This window comes from Ambystoma mexicanum, chromosome 11 (genome assembly GCF_040938575.1).
Source record: "Ambystoma mexicanum isolate Mex_15411 chromosome 11, UKY_AmexF1_1, whole genome shotgun sequence".
Taxonomy (NCBI): Eukaryota; Metazoa; Chordata; class Amphibia; order Caudata; family Ambystomatidae; genus Ambystoma; species Ambystoma mexicanum.
The window spans coordinates 1475414671-1475439233 of record NC_090934.1 but is presented as its reverse complement, the minus strand read 5'-3'; the positions used below and the strand labels follow the sequence as shown (position 1 = coordinate 1475439233).

The following is a 24563-nucleotide window of genomic DNA, read 5'->3' as shown; positions in this document are numbered from 1 at the left end:
GAAACATTGTGAATTCCACAGGTATTCCAACGAAGAGGCGCTCAGATCTCAAGTGATAGCTGGATTCCTCTCACAGCCTTTCCGCAAACAACTGTTACAGAAACAACGGTCACTAGAAGAAATTCTGGCGCTGGCCCGCATGGAAGCAGCGGTGGACTCGCAACTGGACAACCTCGGCAAGGTGTCCATACACCAACCCAGTGACAACGTGGAAGTAATCAACAAGATATACACTCATCCAAGTCAGACCAACAAACACCCCGATGCCACGTGCTTCAAATGCGGCTACGAATATCCGCACACTGGTACATGCCCAGCCATAGGGCAGAAGTGCGCCGCGTGCGGGGGAATGGACACTACAGGGCCATGTGCAAGAACGCCCCGACCCACTCAACGCCCAAACACCGATACCAGGATAGGCGCAGGCCCACACCACAGAGCCCGCCCAGGCCGCCAGCGGACAGCGAAAGGCGGCGTACCAGGAAAGAAGAAGGAGACCGCAGAAGTCGCTACACACGCGAAGACAAACGGTCATCTGAGGACACTAGAAGATCACACAGGCGGCGTTTCGTAAGGTATGTGGAGACCCGATCCTCCACCAGCACGGATAACCTCTCGTCAGAGGAGGATCAGAGAAGGAAAGGGTACATGTGGGCCCTACAGGACAACACGGCGGCCACCCAACAGAGCCCCATTTTGACACTCCAAGTAAATGACACACCACTGAAGTTTCTCGTGGACACCGGAGCGACGGTCAATATCATCAGCGAAAGCGCATATCAGTCCTTGACCGCCCCACCAAAGATCCGAAAAGCCACAGTGGACATATACCCCTATGGATCCAGGACACCCCTGCCATGCAAAGGCGTGATCAAGCCACATGCACACACAAAGGACACTCGGCGAAGATCCCACTGTACATTCTAGACACAGAAGCCAACAGCGGGTGCATACTGAGTTTCCGGACAGCAGTTGACATGGGACTGGTACACATCTTATACCAGTTGATGGCCCACAAGTACTTCGCCAAACTGGACTCAATTGAACAATCATTCCCCAGACTCTTCACAGGTCTAGGCAAACTACGCAACCGAAAAGTGCACCTCCACATCAACCCTCAGGTCAAACCGGTAGCCCAACACTACCGAGGCATCCCGTTCAACATCCAGAGACAAGTAGAAGAGGAATTGGATAAGCTCATCAAAATGAATGTTATAGAACCCGTTTCAGGCCCGACTCCATGGGTTTCACCCATCGTCCCCGTCCCGAAGAAGTCACCAGAAGGATCCATACGGCTATGCGTCGACATGCGCAGAGCCAACACAGCCATCGAGAGGGAGCGACATCAAGCGCCGAGAATCACGGACATGATTCACCTCCTCCATGGGGCGAGAATATTCTCCAAATTAGACCTCACAAAGGGCTACCACCAAATCGAAATAGCACCAGAATCCCGTTACATCACCACATTTGTCACTCATCTCGGCCTGTTTCAATACAAAAGGCTCAGTTTTGGCATATCCTCAGCCGCTGAGATCTTTCAGGAGGAGATCCACAAGGTGATCAGGCACATTCCCAACTGTCTGAACTATTCGGACGACGTCCTGGTTTACGGCAAGTCACAGGAAGAACATGACCTGGCACTGCACAGAGTATGTCAGGCGCTAGACGACGCAGGGCTCACCCTAAACAAAGCCAAGTGCGAATTCTCCAAAGGATCGCTGAGGTTTTTCGGGCACATCTTCTCACATAAAGGCATGAGGCCAGACTCAGAGAAAGTGGAAGCCCTCAACTCAGCCACGCTCCCCGTCAACACTACAGACCTCAGATCGTTTCTGGGACTGGCCAGCTACTGCTCCAGGTACCTGAAAGACTATGCCACTGTCAGCAATCCCCTACGACTTCTCACCAGGAAGGACACGCCGTTCACGTGGTCAAAGGAGTGCCAAGCAGCATTCCAAGCAATACGAAGGGCCATCACACAGGCAGAGGACATGGCATATTTTGACGCCAGCCGTGATACCGAGCTGATAGTGGACGCCAGCCCTGTGGGACTGGACGCCATATTGACACAAAAAGACCCCAAGGAGCCACGGTCCACGCACGTGGTAGCATACGCCAGTAGGAGCCTGACGACCACAGAACAGGCATACTCTCAGGCGGAAAAAGAAAGCCTTGCGGTTGTCTGGGCCTGCGAATATTTTCATCTGTTCCTGTTTGGCAAGGAGTTCACTATCATCACGGACCACCAGGCACTACTCACCATATACGGCAGCCCGAAGGCCAGGATGCCACCAAGAATTGCCAGATGGGGACTCCGCTTGCAGGACTACAGATTTACCATACAACACCGACCAGGAAAAGAGGAAAACCCTGCGGACTATCTCTCCCGACATCCCATGCCCACGACGGCGTCCCAACCGTCTATAGCGGACGCGTACATAAATTACATCATACACCACCTACAACCACTTCCGGTAGGGTGGCTGGAGCTGTCCGTCCAATCAGAAGCAGACCCTGCACTGCGAATTGCCCGGCACTGCCTTCAGGTAGACAAGACGGTCCTCATCAAACAGCAGGCCAGAGGTTAAGCGGAAACCACGAAAGAAGACATCAAGTGGCTAGATCAAGTCTGCGACGAGTTGACCGTGGTGGAGGATAACGTCATACTAAAAGGCTGCAAGGTCATCGTCCCGAGAACCCTCCGGGAAAGGATAATACACCTAGCCCATGAAGGACACAGGGGCGTAGTCGCCACAAAGCGCCTCCTTCGCCAGAAAGTCTGGTTCCCCCAACTTGATCGCCTGGTGGAAAACATAGTGGGCAACTGCCACGTCTGTGCACAAGTGGCACCCCCGCCACACCCGAACCCCCTACAATCCTCACCGCTGCCTAACAAAGTGTGGGAAGAGGTGGCAATAGACTTATTCGGACCACTGAACAATGGGACACACGTGGTTGTACTCATGGACGAGCACTCAAGATACCCGGACCCCCAGATAGTAGAGAGCAGCGCCACGACATGTGTCATCCCAGTTATCGACAGGATGCTCTCTGCCTATGGCATCCCCAAGACCATAAAGTCCGACAACGGTCCCACTTTCATCAGTCAAGACTTTCAGCAATTCGCAAAATACATGGGGTTTCAACATCGACGCATAACCCCCCGGTGGCCACAGGCCAACGGCATGGTCGAGAGATTCATGGCCAACATAAAGAGGACCCTACAAATAGCCCATGTGCAAAACAAGCCATTCGAACAGGCCCTTAATCAACTTCTACGAGAATACAGGCACACCCCCCATAGCACAACGGGTGTATGCCCGGCAGACCTGATGTTCCGAAGACCGATCACCATGCGACTACCCGAGGACCCGAGACCACAAAATCCAACACCGCTGGAACAAGAAGCGCAAGCAAACGACACCGCGAACAAAGCAAAAACAAAGGAGATCACGGACAGGAAAAGGAGGGCTCGGGAGAACACAATGCAACCAGGAGACGAAGTATGGCTAAGACAACCCAAGAACAGGAAAGAGGAAGCCACCTTCGCACCCACACCGCTGGTCGTGACACATAAGAAGGGTTCTATGGTCACCGCACAAAGAGGTGACCACTCAACAATAACCCGGAACAGCTCGCACTTCAAACGAGTCAGACTGGCTCCAGCAGGCCAATGGACCTGGGACCGAGACAGCGATGAGGACAGACCACGCGAAGAAGCATATCAGGGAGACGGAGAAGAGTCAGAAGGCGAAGCGCCCCGCTCCCCACCCGCCAGGGAGGAACCGACCCCGAGCAAGACAACACGACTGCAGAGGAGTCGCATGAAACCAATGCGACTCATCGAGGAGATGGGGTAAGAAAGGAGCCCTTCAACTAACGTGTTAAAAAGGGGGGAGATGTCAGGTTGCCCACATCGTTGTGTGGGCGGACCCGTGTTGGGTCCCCAGGACACGACGTCCTGGACGTGACGTCAGGGGAAGGGGGAGGGACGAGGGGGGTTTCGGCAGTTCCGCCGACGCAGTTAATAAAGCAGGTTGAACACAAGACCCGGCTCCTGCGTGTTATTCCGGCGCGCGCGGGATCAGTTGCCTGGGCCCGCTTCAGAGCGAAGCGGGGACCCAACAAATATGAGATTAGACTAACTGTAACGATACGATGTAAATAATCGTAGTTTGCAAGACCATGGGATCTTGCCGGGTGCTACCTCAACGTGCGCTATTCGAAATACGATAAGTGAACCCAAAACATGGCGCTCGGCTTACTACACACTGAACAGAACACCAACTAAAATAGAAATAGGACTTGGGTTGCCACGACAACCCGTGTATACACCAGGAAGTGCGGTTGGTCTCTGCACCCGACGGCAGGAGATTTTGAGTAACTCTAAGGTAAGCGCTAACATCAGTGAACGCGCGACTAAGTGGGCCTTTTTATTTTTAGAAAATATTTTATCATGGACCCTCGTGCATAGGTGCTAATACCTGTGTAACATTCGGGCATCGATAACCGTAGCAATATAAGCATACGGCTACAAATAAATCGGAAATCCTTTCTAGGTCGAGTAGGAGCTCGCGTTCATTCGAGTTGCAATTAGACTCCAATGACACTTCAAGTAGAAATACATTTCTCTATCATTGTCAGGCAAATAGTATATGGCTGAGCAGATGCTAAAGGCTTTTTTCTAAATAAATGATGTCCAAGAGCTAAAACGGTTTTTAACCCGTGATTTTTCGACCTAATCTTTAATAGGAGGATTCATCCCGTGATACTTTGACTCATCCTATTGGAACCCTAGATTTGGAACAATAGGTAAGGCTCCCATGGGTGCAACTATACATCAAACACCAACATGACCTATCACGCTATGTTCCTATGACTTGGTCACTTCAATTGAAATACTTACATGTTGTTCTTTTTATTTTGTTCTCTTGTGTCCATTTACCTTAAACCTCCTCCCCTTTCACCCCTCCCAAACTGTCCGTGATTTTACAACTTAAATATTATTATTTGGGTTTTGCATTGTATTTTGATTTGTTACATACACTTGACTTGTTGATATCATTTTATGAATGTGCTGGATACATTATTCAGCTTGGATATTGAAAAGGACACTGGTGTCTCGAAACACCTGTTATCCTAAAAGGGCCATGCAATAAATACAAAGCAGTTCACTAGCACTCAAGTGTGGCGCAGTTGCTTAAGTGTGTCTGGTCCCCCTTCTTTGCCCCACACAAACTGCGACACAATTACAAATTGTAATAATAACCAGGCGCATGGCAATGTTTTAAGCTGGTACATACAAAAACCCCGAAACTGTGCTGTAAATTCTTTTATTTACTTACAGATTCTACCTCGCCTGAGTTTTAGAAAGGCCTGCAAAGGTTTTCCGAGTGTATATGCTTCGCAATGGACCAGGTCTATATTCAGACATCCACTGCAGTTTATTTACTCTGACTACATCCATGTTTCCCCCGATCCATGTTTCCCTGGATCTGCCAATTTCCCAAAGTGGCACAGCAGGTTTGGCTGGTGGATTTTGGGGCATCCTCCCTCCCTTGACCCTTTCCTTCCCTCTTCCTCCCTCATCCTCTAGCATTTCCCCTTCCATATGGTGGTCTAGTGACACTGTCTTCTCTGACAGTACACATTTCAGTAATCCCCCCTGTCCCCCCGATTCATCTAGTCGGGTTGGAATTAGGACAATATCTGTTCTGAATCTACCCATCACACACCCACACAGCTAGCACACGCGTTCGCTATTAGAGTACCAATAGTCTGTCCCCCAGGTAATTTAGCCTCTAGTATTTTGCACCCCAGTAACAGCTCTGCACCCCATTGCTTTAGACTCTGCATCAAACACTAGACCATTTTCTCATCAATATTCCGGGTCTACTTTACAGTTATCTGCCCCCACTTTGCCTCCCCTTCACCTTTCATGCTCTTCGCAACTCCAGATTCTGGCATGGATACCCGTGGGGGTACAATTCCTAACCTGCGGACAAACCCCTGTGGTTGAGGAAGGCTCTGATTGGGATATTCTCTTATAACACAAAATGTGGGGACCAACATGGAAGCCCTGCTGAGGGCCCCACGACATTGCCCCCCCCCGCTGGACAAGGGCAGCATGGGGCATGAAAGTGGGCCCACCCTCATTCTATAGAACCTGGTCATTTGAGGGATTTGGGGTACTGTTGTTAGTTCCTGTCAGCAGAGAATTTATCCCCCGAGGACAGGAAAGGGGGTGCAAGCACAGGCAACGCTGTCTCAGCGCTATCACTGGGGTGCCCCAAGGCCTCAGTCCTTTCACCAATTCTCCCTCACTGTTACATGAAACCACTCACAGACTTTTAGGGGCCTGGGCTACTCTTTTCCAGCTGTGTGTGTGGGTGAGACACAGATTGCCTGCCAGCTGCAAACATCTGCGTGCTCCTCCCATGACATCACTAAGTGTTTGGTCTGCATCCAAGAATGGGCACTTGAGGACCACCTGTGCCTGGGAAAGCAGCAAACACAGAGAACATGTGAATTGGAAATAGCGCCTCTTACCCCCGCCTCGTTGCGTGGTCTCAATCCACGTGCCCCCCCTTACACCTGTCACTGAAGCCAAAAGCCTTGGCATCTTTCCCAATGGCTGACTCTCTTCTAGCGGCAACTCTCTCAGCCCATGTTTAAGTGAATCATCTTTCAGCCATTATGTCCTTGGATCCTAATTTGTAGAAATCTTAAATGGGACACTTCCCTGTCAGGAAGTGAATGTATGACACAACTCTTCTCCTTCTGTAATAGCCTATTGCCTTTCCTTTTCTACCACCCTCTCCTCACAGTCAAGCCCTACTCAGTCCTACAGTCACTGGCTCCATCATCTGTCATTCACACCTGGGAAGAGTCATTGACCAATCAGGTGTCTAGAACAGCGGGCAAGAATATACTTTCTTTTCCCGATGTTGCTGGCACCCAAGGCCCTTCCTGGGGTGGCGCCATTTACAAAACAAAATGTATGTGAGGAGGCAACAGGGAACTCCTCCCTGTTGCTTCTGCACCAACATACCCCCCCATAACAAACCCTCTCTCTTACCTTGTCCCTCTCTCCACTTACCTGCAGTACTGAAGCTTTGAGATCCAGTCCGCTACACTGCCTGCTCCGGCCACCACCATAGAAATTGAAAAGGGACTTTGCCCCTTTTCCCTATGGCGGTGGCCATCTTTGTTCCTTTTTTTTCTTTCCTTCAGAGGCACCAATCTCTGGAAGAAAAAAAAAAGAAAGCTATTTGCACCCCAGATTAACCCCAGGGTGCGAATGGCTTTCATGCCCCGGCTGGAGGGTGGAAATGACCGGTAACGGCCCGCAGCTCACGCCAAGGTCTTTCTCTTCGCTCGGGCCTACCATGCATGGCTCGGGCTGGCAGGCCATTACCAGCCATGTCCGCCCTCCCACTGAGGCATGAAAGTCATAGTCATGCAGTCACTAAGAGTCTCTAGAGACAGCCACTCCCTTCCAACCTCCCTGGAGACACAATGCTGCCACCTACAGCTAGACACCCCTCACCACAGTACAGAGTCACCCAACCAATCAATAAACAGCATGAGATCATTCCAGGAACCACTCATATAAATGCACAGCCCCTCAAGGCCAGCCCACTTGGTTTACTGGCCAGTGAAATAGGAAACTATCATTCTGAGCTCACCTAATGTCATGGGCCTGCAAATGCAATACTTATTTTAAGGTCTGCTTTCTGGCGCCACATCATCAAGATTACCATGGAAACCCTGCCAGTTGCATAGCCCCAGAGCCATTGCAACATGTCACAGAATGACAGCAGCTGTCACTTGATGGCGGACTTGCAAATTCAAAGGGCACAAGTTCCTGTTCTGCGTTATTTGGCTGAATTTATTTGGAATAGAAATGGGTCTCATTTTTTTTGTGCTGAATTTCCCCCCTAAAAATATGGGGAGAGACTTTTCACACCCTCACATATCAACCCACTGCCCCCTTTCTATGTACCTAACCCCAACACAGCATCTATGGGAATAGCGTCAGCAGTCCCTGGGAATACTGACATCCGTATTCCATGGGAATACCGTCAGCATTCCGTCAGCAATCCCTGGGAGTACTGACAACAGTATTCCATGGGAATAACGTCAGCAGTCCCTGGGAATACTGACAGCAGCATTCCAAGTCCCTGGGAATACTGACAGTAGCATTCCATGGGAATACCGTCAGCAGTCCCCTGGGAATACTGACAGTAGTATTCCATGGGAATACCGTCAGATGTCCCTGGGAATACTGCCAACCGTATTCCATGGGAATAGCGTCAGCTGTCCCTGGGAATACTGACAACCGTATCCCATGGGAATACCGTCTGCAGTCCCTGGGAATGCTGACAGCAGTCCGTGGGAATACTGACAGTAGTATTCCATGGGAATACCGTCTGCAGTCCCTGGGAATACTGACCGCAGTATTCCATGGGAAAACCAACAGCAGTCCCTGGGAATACTGACAGCAGCATTCCAAGCGGCCTTACACATGAAAGTCTGCCCATTTTGACCTCCACCTCACTCAGGGATGGAGGTACAAATTCCAAAGTAGCCGTACCAATACTAAAATGTGTTGCCTGTGCAGAAGGGAAGCAACGTTTTAACAGTAGACCGTGAGAAGCGGGGGAAAGGTGGGCACCTGTGATCGCCCCCTCGCGCCCCCTCACCCATGTTATGCATAAAAAGGACAGTTCTCACCCTTTTCTGCAGAGAGACAATGTGCAGAAGTGGCAGAAGCACTAGTGCACACTGCAAGGTCCCAGTGTCACACTGAATGTGGGAATAAGTAGAAAACAGATGTTTAACACATTACTTTTAGGCCACCACTGGCAGAGGTGGCATTTCTGGAATAATGTTGGTGGTATTCTAGAAAAGAACACATCTCCTCGTGCAAAGGTTTGAATTGGGTGGATTTTGTGAAATGTCCCCTGCTGGGGTGGTAGCTACCAAAAGTGGTATTTCCCAAAATAAATCCACCCAACTCCACGATAAAGGGAGTTTTGTATGGCTACTGCTTCACTGCTAGTATGCCACTCTGATGGCACTGCTTCACTGCTAGTATACCACTCTGATGGCACTGCTTCACTGCTAGTATGCCACTCTGAGATCACTGCTTCACTGCTAGTATGCCACTCTGATGGCACTGCTTCACTGCTAGCATGCCACTCTGAGGTCACTGCATCACTGCTAGTATGCCACTCTGCTGGCACTGCTTTACTGCTAGTATATCACTCTGAATGCACTGCTTTACTGCTAGCATGCCACTCTGATGGCACTGCACCACTGCTAGTATGCCACTCTGATGGCACTGCTTCACTGCTAGTATGCCACTCTGAGATCACTGCTTCACTGCTAGTATGCCACTCTGATGGCACTGCTTCACTGCTAGTATGCCACTCTGATGGCACTGCTTCACTGCTAGTATGCCACTCTGAGATCACTGCTTCACTGCTAGTATGCCACTCTGATGGCACTGCTTCACTGCTAGTATGCCACTCTGATGGCACTGCTTCACTGCTAGCATGCCACTCTGAGGTCACTGCATCACTGCTAGTATGCCACTCTGCTGGCACTGCTTTACTGCTAGTATATCACTCTGAATGCACTGCTTTACTGCTAGCATGCCACTCTGATGGCACTGCACCACTGCTAGCATGCCACTCTGAGATCACTGCTTCACTGCTAGTATGCCACTCTGGTGGCACTGCTTCACTGCTAGTATGCCACTCTGATGGCACTGCATCAATGTTAGCATTCCACTCTGATGGCACTGCATCACTGCTAGCATGCCACTCTGAGATCACTGCTTCACTGCTAGTATATCACTCTGAATGCACTGCTTTACTGCTAGCATGCCACTCTGATGGCACTGCACCACTGCTAGCATGTCACTCTGAGATCACTACTTCACTGCTAGTATGCCACTCTGATGGCACTGCATCAATGCTAGCATGCCACTCTGATGGCACTGCATCACTGCTAGCATGCCACTCAGATGGCACTGCTTTACTGCTAGTATGCCACTCTGCTGGCACTGCTTCACTGCTAGCATGTCACTCTGGCGTCACTGCTTCCCTGCTGAGAGGCCTTTCATTCTGCAAGTGCTGCTTTTGGCATTTCTTACCCAGGTAGTTTTTACTGTTGTCCGTCACCTTGATGTGGGTGGCGCCGGCGGGGATCACTGTCACCTCACTGTATCCAAAAATACCTGGAAAAAGGAGCAGATAGCATCAGGGATTGGTATCTCTGTATGAGTGGGAACATGCATGCTAGTCAGTACTTGTCACAGGAAGCATCTGCTCGCGTGCCAGCCTGCGCCCAGGAGGGTTGCATGCCAAGGAGTGGACGTTTCCAGAATATCCTGGAGGTCCTTGAGACCTTCATTAAAGAAACACTGACCAGGAACACAGGTGCCCTGTGCCTGTGGTGGGCGCTAGCACACATTGATTGGCCTCTGGATGCGCCCTTCGCGCGGGCCGCGCGCTGTGCCAGCATCACCAGGAATGTCAGCAGGAGTGGGGGTGCCCCTGGCAGTACCATGATACACTGAAGGAAGGTGGTGCCTCTTGGGTACAGTAATGACTCCATGCTGAGAGAGAGGGCACTGGGCTTACTGGGGCCAGCTCCCCAGTTCCTCCCATTAGGAAGGTGTGTGGCTCACTCTACACAAGCCTGGCCTCCCACCTTCTGGATAAATGCATTTCCCATTTCCAGATCTGTGGGGACTCTAGGAAGCATCGACACCCTCTTATCCCACTTAAAGCTGGCATGGCCTTCTCGGCCTCAAGCATCCTCGCCTGGAGAAGAAAACGCACATGTTCAGGAGCATGAGGTTATTGCAATGTGGGGCGTTACATGAAACCACTGACCACGCATGCGCATCGAACATACAGATTGGCTCATGGCCAAACAACTCAATTTGTTAGGCAAGACTTTTTCTACCAACTAACTGAGACACCCCCCCCCCCCGACCCCCCTCCCCGTTGTAACATACAATTACTGGGCAAGAAAACCCAGTACATTTCAATTCTTCTAATTAGATTTCCATACATGTATTGTCAAGCATGAGTTTTATTACTGAAGCCTTAGCGAATTTGGGAGAACATAGCAAAAGAAATCTAAAAATACTCAGAAACCCTGAGTTACAAATAGTTCGGTTATAATGATGGGGTAGGCTGGCACACTGTTGCTTTGTAGAAATAATGTGAGAGCAGACAGTCCCTTAATACCAGACAGAGAAGGTTACACCTGCAGGACTATGACCACCAAAACCAAAGAGGCCCGGGCATCTCAAGAACAGTCAACAAACAGAAAAGAAAATGCCGCTTCCTGTAAAAGACGGAAGGAAGGGCGTGTGTTCAGTGGCAGTGAGCGAAATGACATGAAAGCTACATTGGAAACCGACCTGCTTCCTGGGTCAGGCGCCTGCCCAGACTCCCAGGGGCTCGACTCAGCACTGCATCCTGGGAGAGTCGATAACAAAGGGCCCCTGTACACACTGGGTGTGCAGTGTGTGCCATGTGTATAGTCCTGTTGCATTGGTGGGGGGAATGGGAAACGTGCGTGTTTAGTGCTTGTACTATAACAACATAGGCTTGACCTTAACAGGGGGGCAACAGCGGAATGCTGTAAAAAAGGAAGGATGGCCGGTGGAAAGGGGGCGCTTTAAGGGGACACACACAACGTTAAGATATGTACTAGTTATGTTGTATCCCCTGCTGTTTACCTTAAACACAATCTCCGACCATATATCTTACACATGTATCTTAGCGTGTCGTCCACTATGTGAGCCAGGCCCAACCTCTCACTCAGAAGGGGTTTCAGGGGAGAAGAGGCCTGCAGCCCCAGATACACCCATCATACAGGCACAGATGCAAAGACAAGATTTGGACTCTTTACCGCCAACAGGCGTTCATATCTCTCAAATGTATCCCACCAATACCAGCAGTATTAATGCCAATAGTGTTGGCAGCTGTACAACCAGTGGTTGGAGTACTCGTAGTGGTTCCAGTTCTACCAATGGGAGGAGTAATAGTACTGACAGTAGTGTGAGTGCTAGTAGTGTTCTAATACTACCAATGGGAGCATTAGTAGTACTAGCAGTAGTGGGAGTACTAGTAGCAGTTCTAGTACTACCAAAACAAGTAGTCATAATACTACCTTAGTGGGAATACTAGAAGTGGATCTAATACCAGCAACACAAATAGTAATAGTACAACCAGTGGTTCTAGTACTACTAATAGGAGTAGTTGTAATACTACTAGTAGTGGGAGTATTGGTAGCAGTTCTAGTACTACCAATAGGCGTAGTAGTAGAGTACTGGGAGTACTAGTATCAGTTCTAATGCTACCAATAGGATTAGTAGTACTACCAGCAGTGGGAGTACTAGTAGCGGTTCTGGTACTACCAAAACAAGTAGTCATAATACTACTCTAGTGGGAGTACTAGAAGTGGTTCTAGTACTACCAATATAAGTAGTAATAGTAGTAGTGGAAGTACTGCTTGCAGTTCTAGCACAACCAATAGGCGTAGAAGTAGATTACCGGAAGTACCAGTAGTGGTTCTAATCCTATTTTATTTCTATTTTATTGTGCATTTGTAAGACACTTATACAACATCTAAATTGTGTTTCAAAGCGCCCACAGGGCAACAGGGAGGGAATATGGGAGTCAAATTAGATATAACACTGTTAGATTGAGACCGACCTACTAGGCCCTGTGAGCATTCCAAATATGCAAGTGCAGAGAGAGAGTAGGGGTAGAGGAGTAGGTGGTAAGTGCTAGGTGTGAGCAGGTGTAAGTGCCTAGTTGGAGTGGTCAACCACCAATGAACTAGCTAGGTGCAAGCCTGTGGTGGCACAGGCCAGTGGGCACCAATGCAAAAGAGTTGGGAGGGACGAAAGTGGTAGGCGGTTGGGTGTGGGAGGCCAGGACCCAGGAGGACACACAAGGGCCCTGGTCACCAATCTCAGTAGCTGTGGGGATTAGGGGTGGATGGAGCAAGGGAAAGAGGAGCTGAAAAGGAAAGTCTTCAGAAGCTTCTGGAATTTGAGGAGATGTGGCTCAAGGTGAAGAGGAAGGGGGAGGCTGTTCCATAGGAGGGACCCTGCTGAGGAGAGGGATCAGCCACCAGCCCGCTGTTTAGAGAAGCGAGTTGGTGCCAGAAGAACGTAAACATCTGGAGGGAGAGTATTTAGTGAGAGCAAGTTCTAGATAGGGTGGTCCCTGGCCCCAGGCGCCTTGTGGATGATGCAGAGGGATCTGAATTTGATCCTTGCAGCAACCAGGAACCAGTGAAGAGTGTTTCACGCTGGAGAGATGTGGTCCCTGGGTTTGAGGCCAAGGATAAGTCTTGCAGCCCTATTCTGGATTAGCTAGAGGGAACGTAGAGAGGAAGATGGTAGATTAAGGAAGAGTCTATTGCAATAGTCCAGCCTAGAGAGTACCAGAGCTCTAGAGACATTGAGCTTCTGGGGGAAAATGAGGAAAGGAAGTGTAGAGGAGCAGCCGAATGCCTCTGCAGGAAGTCCCGTCCGCTTGCTACCTGTATGTTGGAAGCCTGCAATCATGCCATGGCTGACACCAGAGGTTGTAACTATTCCGGGGCTAATCTTCGAGAAAAGGTATCCATTATGAAAGCTCTATCAGATGTATTCCTGAAGAGAGGACAATCTCTTGGAAGAGATCCCCGAAGGAATATGAAAATGAGAGAAAGAGGAGCTGGTGATATCACAAGAAGTCAGCGTGACGCACTAAGAAGATTGGCTGAAGAAGAAAATGTATGGACATTATAGAAATTGATGATGAAATAAAGAACCAAGTGAACATTCCAAAGCGAAAAGATTGCACACGTGAAGAGCACAGCAGGAAATGCAAGTTGTTCGATACCTGCACAGATGCAGAAACACAAGTAGACTAAGTCATCAGAGGAGCTGGCTATACGTGGTGAATAGACTGCAGGCGGAGCCGCCATTATATAGAAGCAAGCTGGACATCAGTGTCACAAACTTTAGTATGTTCAGACCCATGGAGAAAGAAGGATCGAGAGCTGTGTTGCAGCAAAGGATTAAGCTGAGATCGCAGACTTGGAGGATGAAGCTGTTTGGCGTAGTATTAAAGTTGGAGCAAGCCAAGGCCGGTTATCTATTCTTAAAGGCAGCAAATGTGAGAAGTTGAAACTCCTCTATCAAGGTGCAAGAAAGAGCAGCATGAGTGCCACGTTTTAATTAATTTACATCAATTAAATGCTGCAAACCGGACTGAAGTACGGTCTCCTGTCACATGAGTCGAGGATGACAATCGCATTGGGCATTCAGTTCTAGAACTATGATAAGAGTGTGCCTGCACTCCCATATTTTCCCAAAGACAAGGATACTTTGCAAGGCCAAGTTCAAAGACAATCTTTGGTGATGAGAGGCATTAGGCTAATTGGATGGGGAGGTACAGCCAAGTCCACCTCCTGGAACCTGGGTATGAGCTTACGTGCTGCTAAGTGAACCGAATGTTCCAGGCAATGGAACGAGCGTGCCAACCATTTGTACAGGGCCGTATAACAAAGGGCCATATATTTAGAGAGCCAATGATGTACCGTATGCTAATAATTTTTGAAGATGACTTGCACTAGGGGTGGGCATGAGTTGGACACCTGATCATAGATACCCAATCACAACCCAACCCTGCATAGAAAGTATACTTAGACGTTCCCCTTGAGCCTATCACAAACCCCATAACTTTTTCTTATTTGCCACTTAGTATGACACCACATATGACACATTTTTTATAAAAAGGATTGGTTTTATGTGATTTGCGCTAAGAGCATGATTGAACATCTCTTGATATCTGTTGTAACTCCCTGTTTTAGACAATTGATAATAAAATAGTACATTGGATTTTTCCATCTTCCTGAGTTGGTTTGATTATTTGGTGTAAGATTTACTCTGCAACCCATCCACTACATGACACATTAACCACAAAGGACCATAAGTTCAGAGGAATTCCTTTGAGGAGGTGGAGTTTTAAGTGGGACTTCTTGGCACGTTCCTGAATGTGAGAAATGAAGGCGAGAGAGGAGTGGAAGATGACACTGAGGTTTCTGGCTTCAGATGAAGGAGAAGAGGGAGAGCCCATAGGAGAAGTTCAGAGTGAGGGCGAGAACGAGGGAGCAGGAGCTCCAATAGGAATTCTCTCAGTATTGCTGCATTGAGGCAGAGATCATTGGAAGTGCACCAGGACTGGATGGCAGACAGGCAGTCAGGAATGATAGATGGAGTGAGCAGAGGATCAGAGGGAAGTTTGAAAAAGAGTTGTGTGTCATCTGCATAACACTCGAAGTTTGGGGAGAAGGTGGAAATGAGGTGTGCAAGCGTAGCAAGGTAGGTATTAAAGAACCAGGGAGAAAGGCTGGAGACCTGAGGGATGCCGCAGGTGGAGATAGAGATGGGGGAGGAGAATGACCTGGGACGGACAGTCACTGAGGAAGGAGGTCAGCCAGTCCAGTACCCAGTCCAAGATATCTATCCATTTTATGTGGATGGAGTGGTTGACTTTATCAAATGCAGAGGGGAGATCGAGTTAAATGAGAACAGCTGGAGAGCTGGAACCAAGAGATGTGAGCAGTTCCTCACAGGTATTCAGAAGAGCAGTTTCCATGCCTCTGGATACTCGAACTCCAGATTGATGGTCGTGGCGGAGGCAACCAACAAGTTTGTTGTGCTGGGTCAGTTGGGGGAAAGACCATCTTCTCCAAGAGTTTCCCAAGGAAGGAGGTTATAGATATGGGGAGGTAGTTGGCTAGATAAGACACGACTGCAGTATTATTCTTTTTTGGAGGGGGCGCACAAGGGAGTGCTTGAAGGAGGAGGGGAAAGATCCAGTAGCAAAAGAGTGGTTGCAGAAATCAGCAAGTGCAGTGGGAAGAGAACCAATATTGCCCTTAATGGTTCTGGAGGAACAGGGGAGACCTGTTTGGAAGAGACCTTCATGGAACAGGCAACGCTGGTGACCTCATTAGGTGTCTATAGGTGAGAAGGAGGAGAGAAAGGCAGAGGGAAGATGGGAGGTCATAGGAGGCAATGTGTGGGGTAAGGGGTGGGAGAAAGGGACTCAAAGGTGCTCAGGATGTACTGAGGTTTTACAGTGAAGTGTTTGGCCAATGCGTTGCAGAGGGCCTGGGCGGGACGAGGTGAGGAGGAGACTGCAGAGGGGTTGGCTAGATCCCTGCAGATTTTAAAGAGTTCAGCCATGTTGTTAGAAGCACCAGAGACGCAAGCCTGGATGTGGGTCCTTTTCTTGGTGTGGATGGAGAGTCTGTCCTGCCTTTGGGGAAGGCGACAGGCCAGTTTGTCAGAGGGTGAGCCTGAGTTCTGCCACTTTCGTTCCGCAGCTCTGCACTTGCGTTTGAAGGCTACAAGTTCGGAGTCATACCAGGTGTTACACTTGGAGGCATGGTTCAAGTGGATCCTCATGACTGGGGCAAGATTGTCAAGGCTATTTGTAATGGCAAGATGGAGATTGCTGAGGGCAAAGTTAGAGGTTGAGTCAATAGTGGGGGAACAGGGGGGATAAAGATAGATGCAAAGGTAGCAGCTGACACTTGTTTCATCAGACGGATGTTCATGAATGAGGTTGACAGGGCTGGTGGAGGAGCAGTAAGAGGGACAAGAGGAGAGAGTGGATGCCGTGATTGTGGAGTCAAGGTGGATGTTTAAGTCACCGACAAGAAGGAGTTTAGAGGTGGTTCCGAGGAGAGAGGAGGAGAAATCTGTCCATTCAGAGAGGAACAGGGTGGTAGAGCCAGGAGGCCTGTAGACAGTGGCAATGGTCAGAGAGGAGGAAGGAGAGATGACCAGCTTGCAGACCAAGCTCTCAAAGGAAGAGTAGGGCTGGGTGGGTATAAGGGAATAAGGGACCCACTCAGGGAAGATCAGTGCAACTCCACCACCAGCACGGTTAGGGTGAGGCTTGGAGATGATCGTATAGCCATCAGGGAGAAGGGAGTCAAAAGCAGTGACTGAGATGGCATTGAACCACGTCTTGGTAAGAGGAAGGATATCGTAGTCAATGTCTTCAGGAAGGAGGCAGATGACAGCAGAGTGTTTGATGGCCGAACAACCATTAAGTGTGGCTAGATGCAAGAGGTCTCCACCTTTGAGGTTTTCTGAGGAGGGGAGCAGGGGTGTAGTACACCAGTCAGAGAAGGTGGGACAGAGAGAGTGGAGGAGGGAGTAGCAGGTGTGGGAAGGAAGCTGATCGGGGACGGCAGGCACCAGTTAAAGAGAAGGAGGTTGGGTTGGGGACCCTTAACCAAGATAGGACTAGTGTGAAAGACATTAATGATACACCAGGAGGATGTGAAGCCCGCCAAGAAGACTTACCATTTAGTGGCAACATTAATGGCAGAGGATGTGTAAAGAGAGACTGTAGAGATGAGGTGAGAAGTCCACAGATCTGGGGAGGGTACACAGAAGAGGGTATCAGTCAAGACATGCCTGAAGGTTGCGCTGACATAGGTGTCTGTGATGGGTAGGCCAATGTTGGTGGTCAGGATGTCTTTTTTAGGCTTTTTTCTTCCAGACCTTGTGAGAGAGGGAGGATAGGTGATAGTGTAGCAGTTAGATACGATAGGGGAGATGGTGAGAGCCACAGGGGGGCAGAGGATAGTGGAGGGGAAGAGGAGAGGCTGCACAGCACAGTTCTAGTACAAACTCACCAGACAGCCTAGTAGTTACACGGAAGGACACACAAAGGTAATGCTAAAGGGGTGAAAAGATGTTAAAAAACACACACCAGGATTCGAATTTCCAAGAAGGGACACAAATGTAATGAAACAAGAAGTAAAGTAAGTAATGCTGGAAGGCAGAGTGATATAGGCACAGCTTGCCAAAGTTGTTGGTATGGGAGGTAGTGTCGATGTTCAGCCATCACTCCCTGGAAGGTCGGGGGAGCGCATGGAGGTGCAGGGACCCAGTATGATGGGGTAGTAAGGCTGTATATGAGGAGGCTGTTGCTTCATACTTTGAAGAGGGAGGGAAAAGGTGGGGGCCCTCCGAGCCCTTTTCGGCCTGGACAGGCACAGACAGGGCCTTCACAGTGGGCATTTTGAAGGGGGCTGGCACCCTCCTGCCGGCAACCCTGATTGGCCCTTATGCCCTTCAGAAGTCATCCTAGCAAAGCACTCTGGTGCTCAGGTCGATGCAGCCATCTTAGAGCTGTCGTGGCAGGGGCAATGATTATGTATAGATGTGCCAAAAATGCAGATGCTGACACTCAGTATGCTATAGCCCAATGTTGACAAGAATTACTGCAATAACAGAATTACTGGCCAGATTCCGTCGAGTGCAAAACACACACAATGGTCAGCCCAAGTGGGCTTACCTTTAGATGGCCATGGTGGTTAATATGAACAAAGAGGTCTCGTGTTCGCGGGGAAGTTTCAGAGCTAGTCGCTTCCCCCGATGCAGCTCCGGAGACCTTGAAGTAGCTAAAGTCGGGAGGGAGTGAAGAATAGGAATGGTAGTACTATCAGCAGTGGGAATACTAATAGCGGTTCTCAACTACTAAAAAAAGTTGTCATATTACTACCCCAGTGGGAGTTCTGGTAGCAGTTCTAGTACTATCAATATTTTATTTATTTTTGATTTATTATATTGGGCATTTGTAGGGCGCTTATACATCAAGCAATTGTCTTCTATGAGGAGTACTAAGGAAGTGGGAGTTCTAGTGGAGGTTCTAATACTACCAATATGTGTATTAGTACTACCAGTAGTTGGAGTACTGGTAGCAGTTTTAGTACTACCAATATGAGTATAACTAGTACTACCAGTACTGAGAATAGTAATAGTGGTTCTAGAACTACCAATATGAGCAGTTGCAATGTTACCACTAGTGGGAGTACTAATAGCAGTTTGAGTACCACCAATAGGAGTACTAGTAGAGTAGTGGGGTTCTATTACTACCAATTGGAGTAGTAGTAGTAGTACTACCAGCAGTGGGAGTACTAACAGTGGATCTCTTACCACCAAAACAAGTACTCATAATGCTACCTTAGTGGGAATACTGGTAGCCGTTCTAGTACTACCAATATTTTATTAATTTACATTTTATTGGGCATTTGTAGGGCGCTTATACATCAAGAAATTGTGTTCTATGAGGAGTACTAAGGAAGTGGGAGTTCTAGTAGAGGTTCTAATACTACCAATATGTTTATTAGTACTAACAGTAGTTGGAGTACTGGTAGCAGTTTTAGAACTACCAATAGGAGTAGAACTAGTACTACCAGTACTGAGAATAGTAATAGTGGTTCTAGAACTACCAATATGAGTAGTTGTAACGTTACCACTAGTGGGAGTACTAAGAGCAGTTCTAGTTCACCCAATAGGAGTAGTAGTAGAGTAGTGGGGATCTATTCTGATCAATTGGAGTAGTAGTATTACCAGCAGTGGGAGTACTAATAGTGGCTATCTTGCCACCAAAATAAGTAGTCATAATACTACCCTAGTGGGAATATTGGTAGCAGTTTTAGTACTAGCAATATTTTATTAATTTTTATTTATTTTATTTTATTGGGCATTTGTAGGGCGCTTATACATCAGAAAATGTGTTCTATGAGGAGTGCTAAGGAAGTGGGAGTTCTAGTAGAGGTTCTAATACCACCAATATGTGTATTAGTACTACCAGTAGTTAGGTTACTGGTAGCAGCTTTAGTACTACCAATAGGAGTAGAACTAGTACTACCAGCACTGAGAATAGTAAATAGTAATATTGGTTCTAGAACTACCAATATGAGCAGTTGTAATGTTACCACAAGTGGGAGTACTAATAGCAGTTTGAGTACTACCAATAGGAGAAGTAGTAGAGTATTGGGGTTCTATTACTACCAATTGGAGTAATAGTAGTACTACCAGCAGTGGGAGTACTTATAGTGGTGCTCTTACCATCAAAACAAGTAATCATAATACTACCCTAGATGGAGTACTGGTACCAGTTCAGGTAATACCAACATTTTATTTATTTTTATTCATTTTATTGGGCATTTGTAAGGTGCTTATACATCAAGCAATTGTGTTCTATGAGGAGTACTTAGGAGGTGGGAGTTCTAGTAGAGGTTCAAATACTACCAATTGGTGTATTGTCAGGCTGAGAGGTCCTGTATCCGCGGAAGCTGCTGAACCCCCGACAATCCCCCTGAGATGTATTTCCCAGAACTAGTTTTCAATTCAGCTCTGTAAACTACACCCCAAAGGGAAAGGGGGAATGGGATAACAAAACAACACCAGGCAGACTGCGTCAAGGCTAATCAGTGCTGAACCTGCAGAGGATAAAGAATAACATATACACTTCCTTAATTCACTTACTTAACCTTATGAATGGGAAGACATTAATCCTTAACTAATAATTAAGAATCATACCTGGTTCTTCTCTTGAAATTTCTTAGAGGCGGATAAGAAGCTGAAAATCTCTCTTACTTGAGATACTTGAAATTCACAGCAACTTCTTACATTAGGCAAAACTGGATGTCTTAGTTCTTTGTTTGTCTTTTTTCCAACATGCACTGGTAGTTCAATTAGATTGTCTTTAAAATATTCTTTCTTGTCATTTCAAAACTTTTCAAACTATTTATAATTATCTTGAGTCTTTGAATCCTTGAAGAAAGAGGAAACACGTGCTAAATGCACACGCAGGTTATTTCCATTTAAATTATCGATGAACTTCACATAGAAATCTTCCTGGTTGAAGAACACGCGCAAACGGATGAAGACGCGCGATCAAACTAATCCACACGCGCAAAAAATCCACATGCGCAATAATCCACACGTGCTATAATCGACACGCGCAATAGTCCACACGCGCAATAATGTTCTCCTGCGAGACACGCGAAATAAAAACACCTGCGCTATTGAGTTCAAACGCGACGAAGTGATACTCACACGAAGAAACACTCGCGCTAGGAAATACACGCGCACTCACATGGCACGCGACGAACAGATTCTCGCGCTTTGAACACCCGCGCTAAAAATCACACGCGCTTTGTATTTCACACGCGCTTTGTAGTTCTCACGCAGCGTATAGCTTCTCGCGCTAAGGATCACCCGCGCTATGAAATCGCACGCACTCTTTAGTTCACACGCAGCGTATAGCTTTTCGCGCAAAGGATCACCCGCGCTATAAAACACACGCGTGTTTAAAATTGCACGAGACCAACATCTACTCGGGCTCGGAATACACACGCTAGAAAGCACGCGCTCACTTGAATTCGCACGCGACAGTCAAAATCTTGCGCTAAGGAACACCGCACTGGAAACACAAGTGCACTCCGGGAGTTCAATAGTTTTAGTAGAAACACTACTTTTAACGAATTTTCAAGGAGAATGTTATTAAGATGAACAGATTTACAGTAAAAATAAAGTCACTTATCTCCTGAGCGAATTCACAAAGATTTCCTGCTTTTCCTATCTTCAAAAACAAATTCCTGCCAGCTGATGACTTCTCCTGTAACCCCCAAGAAAGTAGCCGCTCAACTGCTGAGATCTGAAGGATAAAATCCACCAGGCCTAAGACTAAAGCAGGAGCAGCCACTAAACACGTCCTCTCAGATGGGGTTTTGATGATGAAAGGCACAGAGTGACAGTTTAGAATGTTCATTGTTGTTCAGCATTGTCTTCTAGCCAATCAGAGCTGTCACTGTGAGGCTCCATCTTGCCTTGGGTCAGAACCAGGATTCTGAATCAGCAAGTTAAGGCCTAACCAACTATAATGGAAAACTTCCCACCCACACAAAGCTAATCTGAAAAGGATAAATAATAAAAAGGAAACTTGAATAAGAGAAGGAAACCTGACAGTACCCCCCTCCTAATGCCCAGTCTCTGGGCCTATCTTGTGTGGGTTTTTAGCATGAAACTTAGCCACTAAACGGGGGGCATGTACATCAACTGAATCTTCCCAAGATCGTTCCTCCGGTCCATATCCCTCCCAATCAATCAAATACTGGAACCTTCCCCTCACTTTCCTAGAATCCAAAATTTGTTTAACCACAAATTCCTCAGATGCATCCTCCAAAATCACAGGGGAAGGTGGTGTTCTGAATCTAGTTCCTGAACAAACTGGTTTTAAAAGACTAACATGAAAAGTAGGATGTACCTTCAACTGCTTGGGTAATTTCAATCGTACTGCCACAGGGTTGATGATTTTCTCTACCTCAAAAGGGCCCACAAATCTTGGACTGAACTTATTCTTCCCCTTAATTTTCAGGTATCGGGTAGAAAGCCAAACTAAGTCTCCCACCTTATATTCAGGTCCAGTTTTTCTTCTTAAATCGGCATATCTCTTATATTTCAACTTATTTTCTCCCAGAACCTTTTTTGCTCTATCCAAGTTATTTTTCATTATCAACAAACGATCTTCCACTCTAGGATTCCCTGAATCTTCCTCCAACACCTCAAAACTCAGAAAACGAGGATGAAACCCACGTCCCAACAAGAAAGGGGACATAGAAGTAGCATCTTTTCCACAATTGTTGTAAGAGAATTCTGCCAACCACACCAAATCCACCCATTCCTCTCTAGCTTGTAAATAACACCTTAAAAACTTCTCCAATTCTTGATTTACTCTCTCCACTTGTCCATTACTTTCCGGATGATACCCAGAAGTCAAACTAACTTCCACTCCAAGTTTCTTACAGAAGGCCCTCCAGAATTTTGAAATAAATTGAGATCCCCTGTCAGAGATAACTTGACTTGGGAGTCCATGTAGTCTAACTACACCTTGCAAAAAACTATGAGCCAGTTTTTCCGCGGTAACCTCTCCCTCTATTGGTAAAAAATGTGCTTCTTTAGTAAGAAGATCGACCACAACAACGATGGTAGTACAACCCTTGTCTTGAGGGAGATCAACTATGAAATCCATAGAAATTGTGTGCCAAGGACGAGGAGGAACAGGTAACGGCTCCAATAAACCATGCGGCTTCCCAACTTGACTTTTCGCTTGTGCACAGACTACACAAGTTTTGACAAAATTCAATGTGTCTTGGCGAATTTTTTCCCACCAAAAATTCCTTCGAACCAGTTCCAGAGTTTTTCTGAACCCAGGATGTCCTGCTAAAATGGATTCATGACAATTTCTCAAAACCTTTTCTCTCAACTCATCAGTAGGTACATAAAGCTTGTTATCAAAAAAAGGAAGATTGTCTTTCAACTTTCTAGCTGGATCCAGTCTCACCCACTCCTGCATCTTCTGCAAGGTCATATTTTGACGAACTTCATTCAAAAAATCAATTTCTTTAATGGCTCCAGCTAACAAATACGTTCTGGAGCAATTATAGGTTCTGGTTCTATAATCTCTTTGTCTTCACTTCCAGGAAATTGGCGAGATAACGCATCAGCTTTTTTGTTTTGACTTCCGGGTTTAAAAGTCACAATGAAATCATAATCTGCAAAGAACAAAGACCAACGAAGTTGTTGTGGAGACAAAGTTCTTGTAGATTTTAAAAACAATACATTTCGGTGATCAGTAAGGACCGTTACTGTATGTCTTGCTCCTTTAAGAAAATGTCTCCATTCTTCAAAAGCGGACTTTATTGCTAACAGTTCCCGATCAGCAATTGTGTAGTTCACTTCAGCAGCAGAAAACTTTCTAGAAAAGAATGCAACTGGATGTATTTGACCAGTAGTTTCATTCCTTTGAGAAAGCACCGCCCCCAACGCTAAATTTGAAGCGTCCGCCTCCACAAAAAAAGGTTTAGAAAGATCTGGATGAATTAGAATTGGACTAGAAGTAAATCTTTGTTTTAATTCTTGAAAAGCCTTTTCTGCTTCAAGGTCCCAGTCAAATTTCACTCCTTTTTTCAAAAGCCTCGTTATAGGAGCAACCAGCCGAGAAAAACCTTCTATAAATCTCCTATAAAAATTGGCAAACCCTAAGAAACTTTGTATTTCCTTAACCTTAGTAGGAGGGGGCCATTCAAGAACGGCTTGCACTTTTTTTAGGATTCATTTCTAAACCCTTAGGTGAAATTATAAAACCTAAAAACTCCACAGAATCGTTATGGAATTGACTTTTTTCCAATTTGGCAAACAAATGATTTTCTCGCCACTTTTGTAACACCAAGCGCACATGTTTCTGATGTTGATCTAGGTCAGAAGAGAAAATTAAAATATCATCGATATAAACGACAACAAAAATATCCAAGTATTCTCTAAAAACCTCATCAATGAAAAATTGGAAAGCCGCTGGAGCATTACATAGACCGAATGGCATAACTTGATATTCAAACAGCCCAAATCTGGTTTTAAACGCTGTCTTCCATTCGTCCCCTTCCTGCACACGTACAAGATGGTAAGCTCCTCTCAGATCTAATTTTGAGAAAATATTTGCTCCTTGTATTTGATTAAGCATTTCTGAGATGAGAGGAAGAGGATACCGGTTCTTAATAGTGACTTTGTTAACTGCTCGATAATCTATGCAAGTTCTAAGCGAGCCATCCGGTTTTGGTACAAAAAATAAAGGAGAGGCCGCAGGTGACTTAGAATG

At 47.0% G+C, this 24563-nt stretch overlaps 1 protein-coding gene across 1 annotated transcript in view; it reads right to left on the bottom strand.

Moving 5' to 3' along the window:
- LOC138504593 (ADAMTS-like protein 5) overlaps positions 1–24563 on the bottom strand; it is a 567458-nt gene that overhangs the window by 122034 nt on the left and 420861 nt on the right. The window contains exon 8 of the mRNA XM_069625180.1: positions 10166–10249. Within this exon, the coding sequence (XP_069481281.1) occupies positions 10166–10249 (84 nt within the window). The remainder of the gene's footprint in view (positions 1–10165; positions 10250–24563) is intronic.